A 12937-nucleotide genomic window follows, 5' to 3' on the forward strand; every position below is an offset into this window, starting at 1 on the left:
TTTTCTTTTTGTTTCTTATGTCCCAGATTTGGAGTTGAAGAAGCCGGCATCCCAGAAATGCCGGTAAGCTCAGATGCAAAAAGCCCCCCCCAAAAATTTGCTCTCTCTAGCCAAATGACCAGCCTAGTAAGATAGAACATGTGGGTTTGTTCCAGGGATATAAGGATGGTTCGTTATTTGAAAATGAATCTCATCCACCAAATTAATGAACTAAAAGAAGAAAACTTACATGATGCTCTCTATCAATGCAGAAAATGCAAAATTTAGCACACATTTATGATTTCAAAAATCTCAGGAAAAATAGGCATAGAGGGGGGATTTCCTGAACTTGATACAGGGTAGACACCATAAGCCTTCAGCTAACATACCTAAGGGTGAGACTGAATGCTTTGCCCCTAAGATGGGGAACAAACCAAGGATGTTATTCTCACCACTTATCCAACATAATGCTATAATTTCTAGCCAGTGCAATAAGGTAAGAAATGGAAATAAGTCATATAGATAGGAAAAGAAGGAATAAGACTCACTATTTGCAGATTACATGATTGTGTACATAGAAGATCCTGAGGCATCCACAAAAAACTCTCTCAGAACTAATAAGTAAGTTTAGCAGGGTTACAAGATACAAGATAACACACAAAAATCAATTGCATTTCTGTATACTAGCAATGAACATATGGATATCAAATTTTTAAAAAATACCATTTTGGCCAGATGTGGAAGTTCATGCCTGTAATCCCAGCACTTTGGGAGGATGAAGTGGGAGGATCACTTGAGTCCAGGAGTTCAAGATCAACCTAGGCAACATGGTGAGACCCTGTCTCTGCAAAAAATACAAAAATTAGCTGAGCGTGGTGGTGCATGCCTGTAGTCCCAGCTACTGGGGAGGCTGAGGTGGGAAGATTGCTTGTGTGTGGCAGGCAGAGGTTGCAGTGAGCCGAGATCATGCTACTGCACTCCAGCCTAGGCAACAGAGTGAGACCCTGTCTCAAAAAATAAAATAAAATAAAACAAAACAATACCATTTGTAGTTGCTCAAAAAAAGAGAGAAATAGGTGTAACAAACATGTTACACGTAACAAAGCATGTGTAGGATTTGTTTTTTGTTTTGTTTTGTTTTTGTTTGGTTGGCTTTTTTTGAGACAGAGTTTCGCTCTTGTTGCCCAGGCTGTAGTGCAATGGTGTGATCTCAGCTCACTTTGACCTCCGCCTTCTGGTTCAAGCGATTCTCCTGCCTCAGCCTCCCGAGGAACTGGGATTACAGGCACCCCCCCCCCCCGACCACCATGCCCGGCTGGTTTTTTGTATTTTTAGTAGAGTCAGGGTTTTACCATGTTGGCCAGGCTGGTCTCGAACTCCTGACCTCAGGTGATCCACCCGCCTCGGCCTCCCAAAGTTCTGGGATTACAGGCATGACCCACCATTCCCGGCTGCTTGTATCGGATTTAAATGCTGAGACCTACACAACACTGATGAAAGAAATCAAAGATCTATGTAAATGGAAACCCCATACTGTACTCAGGAATTGGAAGACTCAACAAACTAAAGAGGCCAACTTTCCCCAAATTGACACACAGGTTTAGCACACTTTCTATAAAAATCCCAGTCATATTTTTTATAGATAAAGACAAGATTACTCTAAAATTTATATGGAAAGGCAAAGGAAATAGAATAGCTAAAAGAATTTTGAAGAAGAAAAATAAAGTAGCAGCACATATATCAATGAATCAGAATAGAAAATCCAGAAATAGGCCCACCCAAATATGCGCAACCAGTTTTTGACAAAAGTGCAAAAGCAATTCAATGGAGGAAAGATAACGTTTTCAAAAAATGGCGCTGGAGCAAATGGACACAAAACTTAGACCTAGGTCTGACATCTTACACAAAAATTAATGGATCATAGACTTAAGATATAAAACATAAAACTATAACCCTTTTTTTTTTTTTTTTGAGACAGGGTCTCCCTCTGTCCCCCAGTCCTGCAGTGCAGTGGCGCGATCTCAGCTCATTGCAACCTCCGCCTCCTGGGCTCAGTTGATCCTCTGGCCTCAGCCTTCCAAGTAGCTGGGACTTACAGGCGTGAGCTACCAGGCCTGACTAATTTTCATATTTTTTGCAGAGATGGGGCTTCGCCATGTTGCCCAGGCTGTTCTCGAACTCCTGAGCTCAAGCAATCTGCCCACGTCAGCCACCCAAAGTGCTGGGATTACAGGCATGCGCCACCGCACCCAGCCAAAACTATAAAACTTTTAGAAAAGAACATAGAAGAAAATCTTTGTGTTCTGGGGGCAAGGAGCTCTGAGACTTGACACCAAAAGCGTGCCCCATAAAAGGAAAAATTAGATTTTATTTAGGGGTTAAGAGTTTAGACTCTGGACTCTCTCAGCCCTGGTTTTACTAGTTAGGTCTATAACTACGTTGGGCATTTAAAACTCCTCTGTTGTCCCACGTGGTGCATGGGTGATTGTAGATGAGGACACACATCCTGAAGGCAGAAGTCGCTGGTTGGTGGCAGAGTCTGGGTTACAGCCCCTGGTCTCCTGATTCCAAGTCCAGGTGAAACATGTCCCCCCTGCAGTCGACCCTGTTACAGAGGATAAAAAGGCACGTTATAGACGAGGAGAAAAATTTTGCCCACCACATGTGTAACAAAGGACTAGCAGGTAGGACAACTGAAGAACTCTCGACGTTCAATGGGGTAGAAGAACAAACAATTCAATAGAATATGAGCAAAAGACATGAAGAGGCATTTTACCAAACATATGGTGCTATGATCTGAATATTTGTGCTCTCCTCAAATTCCTGTGTTGAAGTCCTAACCCTAAGGTATTGGTACTTGGAGGTACAGGGGCTCTGGGAGGTGATTAGGTCGTGAAGGTGGCGCCCTCATGAATGGGATTAGCGTCTTTATAAAAGAGACCTTTGCCAGGTGTGAGGTTACAGTGAGAAAACATCTGTCTGTGACGAAAGTGGGCCCTCACCAGACACCGTCTGCTGGCACTTTGCTCTTCAACTCCCCAGCTTCCAGAACTGTAAGGAACACAATTCTGTTGTTTATAAGCCACCCAGTCTATGGTATTTTGTTATAGCAGCCCGGACAGACTAAGACAGGTGACACATAGACATGAAAAGATGTTCGACATCATTAGCCATTAGGGAAATGCTGATTGAAACCACAGCGAAATATCATGCTACAGTTGTCAGCATGGCTAAACTAGAAAATAGTGACCCCACCAAATGCCGGCAAGGATATGGGGTAACTGGGTCGCTCAGACATTGCTACTGGGAGTGTAGAATGCTACAACCACTTTCATAAACAGTTTGTCAGTTTCTTAAAAAACGAAATCTGCAACTACCATATGACCCAGCAGTTGCACCCCGGGCATCCATCCGAGAGAAATGAAAACTTAACGTTTGCGCAAAAACCTGTGTAGGAACGTTCAATCAGCTTTATTCATAATATGCCCAAATGGGAAACAACTCAGCCGTCCTTCAGTAGGTAAAATAGTTAAGCAAATTGTGACACCCCTGTGTCATGGAGCACTACCTAGCAATAAAAAAGAAGCAAATTATTGATACATAACAATCTGGGTGAATCTCCAGAGGATTATGTTGAATGAAAAAGTCAGCCCCTGAAGGATACATACTGTATGATTCCATTTACATAACATTCTTGAAATGCTAAAATTATAGAGATGGGGAACAGATTTGTGGTGGTTAAAGATGGTGTGGGGTGGGAAGAAAGTAGATGTGGCTATAAAAGGGTACCATGAAGGATTCTCGTGGTGATGGAAATTTCTGTATTTTTATTGTATCGGTGTCAATATCCTGGTTGTGATATGGTAATACAGTTTTGCAAGATGCTACCCTTAGAGGAAATTAGGTAAGATCTGGCATCTCTCTATTATTTTTTAATTGCATGCGAATCTACAATTATTTTAAAATAAAAAGTATGGTTGAAATAACTATCAGGAAGCTTAGCCTACTGGGGATTAAGACATCAAAATTGCAGAAGGCTTTAGCAAAGCTATGCTACTGCAAGGATAGTTCACACTTGAATTAGCTTGAAACATTACCTATCTATGTCACCTTAGAAAGCAGAAAATGGACCTTTGTTGGAGTGGAACACTGGATGGCCAGGGTTTGGCAGAGCCTGCCCAACAAAAATAGCTTCGAAATTGACTTTATTCTCAGGAAGGCTCTTCCTGGACAGTGGCAAACATAGCCATAGCAAATGCTGGCTCACTTTCTGTCAGCCAGCAACGCTGGTGGAAAGAGGCCCTCTTACTCAGTTGTACCAGCAAGCTGTCTCCAGGAGCCGGGGCTGGAGAGACAGCCAGTGCTGCTTTAGGCCAGTGTGGCTGAGGGTCTGTCTAGCTGCTTCTGCCCCAGGAACAAGGTCTGTCCTGGTACTCACGGCTTCCTTTTCTCTTGCAGACGCCCACTATTGCTTGGTTCTACTTCCTCTATCCCGACTGGCCGTCGGACTTATGCCGGTGCAGTGGAGCCGGTGAGTGGAAGCCCAGCTACCTGGGAGCCAGTTGGATGGTCAGAACCCTTTCCTCTGGGCCCCTGGGCCCTGAGCTACCCTCGGAGTGGGGCTTTAGTGTTTCCAGGACACTCGGAGCCACTTTCTCATTTAAACCTCCTCCAAAGCCCCTCATCAGTAATGAGCTCACATACCCCCATCCATGTGGGAAGGAATCAGTAATGAGGCACTCCAGCCCCTCCCAGCTAGGAAGGTATCGGTGGAGGCCTAGTGTGGAGCCAGAACTCCCAGCCCCACCCAGCAAGTTAGGGGTTAAGAGTTTAGACTCTGGAGGTCTGGCGCAGTGGCTCACGCCTATAATCCCAGCACTTTGGGAAGTTGAGGTGCGTGGATCATCTGAGGTAGGGAGTTCGAGACCAGCCTGGCCAACATGGCCATCTCTACTAAAAACACAAAATTAGCCAGGTGTGGTGGTGCATACCTATAATCCCAGCTACCCGGGAGGCAGGAGAATCACCTGAACCCAGAAGGTGAAGGTTTTGCGGTGAGCTGAGATCGTGCCACTGTACTCCAGCCTGGGCAACAGCAGCCAAACTCCATCTCAAAAAAAAAGAAGAGTTTAGACTCTGGAATCTCTTAGCCCTGGTTTCAGTTCCAGCTCTATCACTAACTACATTGAGCATTTAAAAAAGACCACTGTTTCTCACATGTAGCATGGGGGGTTGTAGATGAGATTCTAAAGGCAGAAGTAATTTTCTCAAGCAGCATTGCTGGTTGGTGGCAGAGTCTGGGTTAGAACCTGGCCTTTCCACTATACCTTGGTGCTTCTCCAGACAGCAAGAACAAGGTAGGGAGGGCCAGGCTGGGGCCACTCAGGAAGCACTAGCTCTCACTGCACAGAGGGTGGAGAGGCCCGGTCACTTTGCCCCTGTACCCCTGGTTCCTAACATGGAATCTGACCTTGTAAAACAGGTTGGCAGCAAAGCTGTCCTGGTCACAGGCTGTGACTCTGGATTTGGGTTCTCGTTGGCCAAGCATCTACATTCAAAAGGCTTCCTTGTGTTTGCTGGCTGCTTGATGAAGGTAAGAGACAGTTATCTTCTTCACCATGGTCTTTTACACACAGTCATTGTTTTATAGTCTTTTAAAAATTCCTTTCCTAACAACTGGCTCACCTTTGCTTAAACCAGCCTGTCCATTTTCCACTGGCTTTGGTCCCACTTGTTCTTCATAGCTTTGTCCATCCATCATCCATGCATCCATCCATCCATCCTCTCATGCGTCCATCATTTGTCAAATGCTATGATGTACCTGACACTTTGCTAGGTGCAGTAGAAGAATGAGATCTTGTCCCTGCCCTGAAGTTGCTCCGTGTCAAGTGATGAGGAGACAGCCATGCGTAGACACAGCTGAAGAATTAGAGTGAAGAAGATTCTCAGGGGTGTGCGAGAATGTTCGGTGAGACTGTATAGAAGGAAGGGATAGATGATGGCAGGCCAGAGGAAGTGACATTTGTTCTGGCCATGGCAAGTGAATAACGCTGCCATAGGTGGGGACTGGGAGGAGTTACCTGCTGGACAGGAGGACTATCCTGAGCAGAGGCTTGAAAGCATGAGGCTCCTTTGGGACACATTGAGGAGAATTTAAGGGGCATGAAGGGAAGCACTGGGACCTGAGACTGCAAAAACAAACAGTGGGTAGGACTCCAGTTAGAGAGTTGTGCGCCCACCACCACCGTCCACTTTCAGAATACTCCGTCACTCAGAATTCTCCCTCTCGACCCACTGGGAGTTAGTCTCCACGTACACCTCTAGCCCTGAGTGGCCACTGATTTCTATTTCTTTAGGTTTGCATTTTCTGGACTTTTCATCTACATGGAATCATACAATACATGGCCTTTTGTGCCAGGCTTCTTGAACACTTACTGTAATGTTTTTGAGAATCATCCATGTTGCAGAATGCATAAGTAGTTCGTTCCTTTGCATTGCTGAATGGTATTCTATTGTGTGCCTATACTATATATATATATATATATATATATATATATATTTATATTTATATTTATTTTTTTATTTAATTTTTTTTTTTTTTGAGACAGAGTTTCACTTTGTCACCCAGGCTGGAGTGCAGTGAGTACAATCTTGGCTCACTGCAACCTCTGCCTCCCAGGTTCAAGTGATTCCCCTGCCTCAGCCTCCCGAGTAGCTGGGACTACAGGCATGAGCCACCAGGCTCACCTAATTTTTGTATTTTTATTAGAGACGGGGTTTCACCATCTTGGCCAGGCTGGTCTCAGACTCCTGACATCAGGTGATCCACCTGCCTTGGCCTCCCAAAGTGCTGGGGTTTCAGGCGTGAGTCACCATGCCCTGCCACCTATACTGTATATATATGTGTGTGTATACACACACACACACACACACACACATATATATATATTTTTTTTTTTTGAGACAGAGTCTCGCTCTGTTGCCCAGGCTGGAGTGGAGTGGAGTGATCTCGGCTCACTATAAGCTCTGCCTTCCGGGCTCATGCCGTTTTCCTGCCTCAGCCTCCCAAGTAGCTGGGACTACAGGCGCCCGCCAACACATGCCCGGCTAACTTTTTGTATTTTTAGTAGAGATGGGGTTTCACCGTGTTAGCCAGGATGGTCTCGATCTCCTGACCTCGTGATCCGCCCACCTCAGTCTCCCAAAGTGCTGGGATTACAGGCATGAGCCAGCGTGCCCAGCTATACTATATTTTTAAAACATCCATTCACTAGTTGATGGATGTCTGGATAAAAATATTTGGATTTTGGGTTATTGTGAATAATGATGCTGTGAACTTTCACACACAGGTCTCTCTGTAGATGTGTGTTTTCTACCTAGCTCCTTTTAATGAAATTTAGAAACCAAGATCTGGGCATCAGGTGGGCTCATTGCCAGTGGGGCTTGGGGCATTGCTCATCTTGCCCCTGTCAGTGGACAGAGCTACAAGATGTATATATATCATCACACACAAGCACACACATGCACACACTCTATCTATAGCATACATATAAAGTCAGTGTAACCTTGTGATTTTATGTATTTATTCATAAAATCATAAGGTTATGTTGATCTACTCCAATTCAACACAAAGCATTCTTCCTTGCTTATCTCATTCCATATTTGTTTCCTCCTTCTCCTGCAGTTAGACCCTAATTCCTATTTCAATATCTTTACTCAATTGATTAGTCCTACAATACACACAACATAGTTTCAGAATTGCTACATTCATACCATTACAGACAGCAAAACTTACTAAGTAGATGTGTCGGCTTGGATCCTCCAAGAAGTCAGTGCCAAAATAGGGGTAGATGTGCAAGAGATGGATTAGGGAAACGCCTAGAATGGTTCAAGAGGGAAGGGGCAGAAAAAGGCAGGGAAAGCTTGTGATTGCAATACAGTGTGGTAAGAAATCGCAAGGAAGGAAGATTAGGGAGGCAAAGCCTCAGACTGCAGTGTCTGTCGTCTGAGAGTCTTGGCTGGGACCTTGGGGAAGCCCCAAGAAAAGATTGTTTGTTAGAGGAGACCAGTGTTGGCCAGGAGTGGTCCTGCGATCCCTCTGTGTGCTGAGGGCAGGCCAGGCACATGTGGTCGTGGCGTTCACGCCATGGCTGTGAAGTTGCAGGGGTTGTGATGGTGTAGCTGTCAACCGTTCCTGCAGCAGACTTCCCTGAAGGGAGGTCTACGTGGGGCACCTCCATGGTTGCCACAGTAGAGCTTATTTAGGATTTTGTTAAAGTGTTTTTTGACTTTAAAGGTATGACTGAAGGTATACAAAGCATTATTATTACTTTTTCTAAGACGGAGTCTTGCTCTGTCACCCCAGCAGGAGCTGGAGTGTAGTGGTACTATCTTGGCTCACTGCAACCTCTGCCTCCTGGGCTCAAGCAATTCTCTTGTCTCAGCCTCCCAAGTAGCTGGGATTACAGATGCCCGCCACCACGCCCAGCTAATTTTTGTATTTTTAATAGAGACAGGGTTTCACCATGTTGGCCAGGCTGGTCTCAAACTCCTATCCTCAGGTCATCCACTCACCTTGGCCTCCTGAAGTGCTGGGATTACAGGCGTGAGCCACCACTCCTGGCCCAAAGCACTATTTTTAAAAGTTACTTGCATTAATTTTTGTTTTTTCTTTATCATTATATTATTTATTTGAAATATAATGCCATTTATTTGTGATCTGTTTTCCTTGTTGTTGATTCTTGTTGATATAATTTCATTTTGGAATATGTAAACCATTAACAAGGCTGTACAGTCAAAAATTATACAAATAGGTAAAATCAAAGTAGCGTTATTCCCTCACCTCCTATCTGTTCCACTCCATTCTTTCATTTTCCCCCATGTTACACAAGTGATTGCACATTGCATACACTCTTTGGTTTTCTAAAACATTAACAATGTATCTTGGAAATCAGTTTGTATGGCCCCACAGAGTCCGCATGGCCCCACAGAGTCCGCATGGCCCCACAGAGTCCGTATTACCTCACAGAGTCCGTATGGCCCCACAGGGTCCGTATGGCCCCACAGGGTCCGTATGACCTCACAGAGTCTGTATAACTTCACAGAGTTTGTATGACCTCACAGAGATCTTTCTCACTTTGTTAACAGCTTTGAAGCACCCCACTGAGTGGGTGGGTCATCATTTACTTCACCAAAATCTCCTGTAGATAAGCATTTAGGTGCTTTCAATATTTTGCAATTACAAATAATGCCACAATGAATAACCTTGTAGTTTCGTTATTATTGGGGGGTTATCCCTTTTTTGTCTTTTTTTTGAGATGGAGTTTCACGCTTCTTGCTCAGGCTAGAGTGTAATGGCCCAGTGTTGGCTCACTGCAACCTCCACCTCCCGGGTTCAAGCAATTCTCCTGTCTCAGCCTCCCAAGTAGCTGGGATGACAGGTGTCCACCACCACACCTGGCTAATTTTTGTATTTTTAGTAGAGAGGGGGCGTCACCATGTTGGTCGGGCTGGTCTCCAACTCCTGACTTCAGGCAATCCGCCCGCCTTGGCCTCCCAAAGTGCTGGGATTACAGGCGTGAACCATTGCATCCAGCCATTGGGGGCTATCTTTAGAGTAAATTCCTGGGAGTGAGATTGCTCTTATCAGAGGGTAAATAAAATAAATTGTCACTTTAAAGATATTCCCAGATTTTCCATCATACAGGTCATGTAATTTTACATTCCCTCCCGGAGTGTATGAGTGCCTATTTCCACACAATTTCACCAACAGAGTATGCATCAAGCTGTTGGTTTTTGCCAGTCTGATAGTGGGAAATGTACCTCAGTGTTGTTTTTATTGTATTTCTCTTCTGAGCGCGTACCCCTGTTCTTTAAGGACATGACCCAGAAGCTTCCCAGATATCAGCTGTGCTCTCATTCTCTTGGCCAGAGCTTAGTCACATGGCCTTACCTGGCTGCAAGGAAGGCTGGAAAATGTAGTGAGTATTCTGAGACAATATGTACCTGGCCTAAAACGTCAGGCATTCTACTGCTATAGAAGAAGGACGAAGGGAAGTGTGAGCATTCAGGACAACTTGCTTTCTCTGTTCAGTGGGTGAGACATTCTTCTTTATTTTCAAGGCCGTAGGAACCCAGGGGAGGAATTTTCCATACTATGTTTGATATCTTTGTAATATTTGATACCTGTTCAATGTAAAATTTCAGTAATATAAACAAGTACAAGAAATTATGTATATTGGCCGGGCGCGGTGGCTCAAGCCTGTAATCCCAGCACTTTGGGAGGCCGAGACGGGCGGATCACGAGGTCAGGAGATCGAGACCATACTGGCTAACACGGTGAAACCCCGTCTCTACTAAAAAATACAAAAACTAGCCGGGCGAGGTGGCGGGCGCCTGTAGTCCCAGCTACTCGGGAGGCTGAGGCAGGAGAATGGCGTGAACCCGGGAGGCGGAGCTTGCAGTGAGCTGAGATCCGGCCACTGCACTCCAGCCTGGGCGACAGAGCGAGACTCCGTCTCAAAAAAAAAAAAAAAAAAAATTATGTATATTGACACGCTCTGAACATCCTTCCATCTGGATCAGAGAAGGTTTTTTTTTTCCTTTTCATCTTTACTTCTTTTGAATTGTGAAAGTGGTAAAACATAAACATAATAACTTCAAATAATACAGAAGTATATTATGTAACAAAGTGAAGTCTTCCCAGTCTCTTGTTCCAAGGCAGCTTAAACGCAGGTATATACATTATTTGTGACTTTTGCTATTATAGGTTGAGTATCTCTTGTCTGAAATGCTTGGGACCAGATGTGTTTTGGATTTTGGATTTTTCCAGATTTCGGAATATTTGCATTATACTCGCTCAGCATCTCTGATCTGAAAATCCAAAATCTAAAGTGCTCCAATGAGTATTTCCCTGGAGCATCATGTCAGCACTCAAAAAGTTTCAGATTTTGGAACATTTCAGATTTGGGATTATTGGATTAGAGATGCTCAACCTGTATTAACAAAGCCTTGGTGAGTCATGTTGCACGTACGTCTTTGCCTCCTTCCATTGGCGATTCTTGGGAACACTGTGTAGATGTGAAAGTGCAAGTTGCAAAGATGTGCAGGTTTTAGGTTTTGTTCAGATCCCCAAACCGCTCCCCTGAAAGGCTGTCGCACTCCTGACAGTGCTCGAGAGAACCCGTCTGGGGAGGGTTCTGGGGAATGGGTGTGGCATCCCCGGTGCTGGGTTCTTCTGCAGAATGTGGACCTGCCTCAGCAGGTCCCAGCAAGAACCATGATGCCATAAAAATGTGTTAAAGTCCCTTGTCCAATGTTAGGCTTCTGTGCCATTGTGCTGGCTTGTCCAGTGACACAGGGAGCTACACTCACATTCCACAGCACAGGGCAGAGGCTGCTCAGTGCTGCAGAAGACTCTTCAAAAGGGCCTTGGGTTCTGGTCCCAGATTGACCACTAACCCCGGAAGGGGGCAAACATGTCTCCTCCCTGGGCCTCAGTTTCCCCTTACTTACACCAATAGGGTTGGACTGGCGGTCTTAGGTCCTTCCACTCCTGCAACAGTGATTCTAGAATTGGTTGACTGGTATTTTGAGGAAAGTACCAGACAAGCTCATTGGCAGGTTATGTCTGTTGGTATCTACCTCTTGACCCATTCGATCTGCTATCTCAGATCAGTCAGGCAAGTCAGAAAGCAGTTAGCACCACCAGAGACTTTGGATAAGGCACCATGGGGATTGAAAGGGGGAATCTGTTTCTAGCCTGATTCTGTAGTGTTAGCCCCATGACGGATTCTGGCCACATCTGTACCTAAACACTCGGTCTGCTCTTGTTCAGAATTAGTGTTCCTCTTCTGTTTTATATCTCATTGCCTTGGGCCAACTCAAGGACTTAGCTCCAGCAGATGTCTGCCACCTCCTACGTCACTGGCTCCACGCTCTCTCCTGGGTCATTTCAGCACATGCGTGTGCGCGCGCGCGCGCGCGCACACACACACACACACACACACTCTCATACACACAGACCTACACCACCATATCCTGTGTGCATTACCTCCCCACATCTCTGCTCCTTGTTGCAGAAAAGCACCCCCAGAGGGGGTGCAACACACCTGGATCAGGCTTTGCCCCATCACGCTGTTTATGTACTTGTTTATTTATTCAGCAGATGTTTACTGAGCACCTAAGATAAGCTGCCAGTGTTCCCTGTTGGAGATACAGCATATAACAACTCAGTGAAAAGTTCCTGCCCTTGTGTAGCTTAGATTCCAAAGGGGGATGATAGACAAGGAATAAGATAAGTAAATTGCTTCTCCAAGGGCAGGTAAAAGCAGTAGAGAAAAATAAAGCAGGAAAGGAAGATACAGCATGAATGTGGTAGATGGGGTGTCAGATTTTCAAGAGGGAGGAAAGATCACACCAAGAAGGTAAATTGGAGCTTCCTCATCCAAAGGAGGTGCGGGAGCGAGTGTCACAGAAACCAAGGAGGTACGGGAGCAAGTGTCACAGAAATCCAGGGGAAGAGGGACAGCCCAGTACAAAGCCCCAGGAGGGAGTGTGCAGGGTGTGCCTGAGAAACAGCACAAAGACCCTGTGGCTGAAGCAGAATGAGCGGGGAGTAGCGTGAAGTGAGGGGCGCGGGAGCAGATCTTGTATCAGCACAGGGAAGGCTTAATGAGAGGTGGCGTCTCACCACCATCTGGAAGGATGAACGGGAGCTCCCTGTGAAACGGGGGCAGGTGGCATATGAGGCACTGCCAGTAGTTTGAGGTGGCCAAAGCCCAGTGCCCTGGTGAGCTGGGAAAAGAAGGCAGGACCAGACCAGGAAGGTCCCTGAGTGCCTCTGACCCAGCTTTTGTCAAGGATACCAACAGCCCCCATTTTCCCAAATCCATTGGCCACTTCCCAGACCACATCATGCTCAACCCAGCAGCAGCTTTTGACCAAATAAACCACCCTT

The 12937-nt window shown here is 45.5% G+C and overlaps 1 protein-coding gene across 7 annotated transcripts in view; it reads left to right on the forward strand.

The window, feature by feature from the left end:
• Positions 1-12937, forward strand: part of BDH1 (3-hydroxybutyrate dehydrogenase 1) — a 62927-nt gene that overhangs the window by 36639 nt on the left and 13351 nt on the right. For all 7 annotated transcript variants that reach the window (XM_033213117.1, XM_033213122.1, XM_033213116.1 and 4 more), the window contains exons 3-4: positions 4438-4510; positions 5462-5572. In XM_033213117.1, the coding sequence (XP_033069008.1) occupies positions 4438-4510; positions 5462-5572 (184 nt within the window). The remainder of the gene's footprint in view (positions 1-4437; positions 4511-5461; positions 5573-12937) is intronic.

The sequence above is a fragment of the Trachypithecus francoisi genome, unplaced genomic scaffold (assembly GCF_009764315.1).
Source record: "Trachypithecus francoisi isolate TF-2019V2 unplaced genomic scaffold, Tfra_2.0 Lachesis_group0, whole genome shotgun sequence".
Classification (NCBI taxonomy): domain Eukaryota; kingdom Metazoa; phylum Chordata; class Mammalia; order Primates; family Cercopithecidae; genus Trachypithecus; species Trachypithecus francoisi.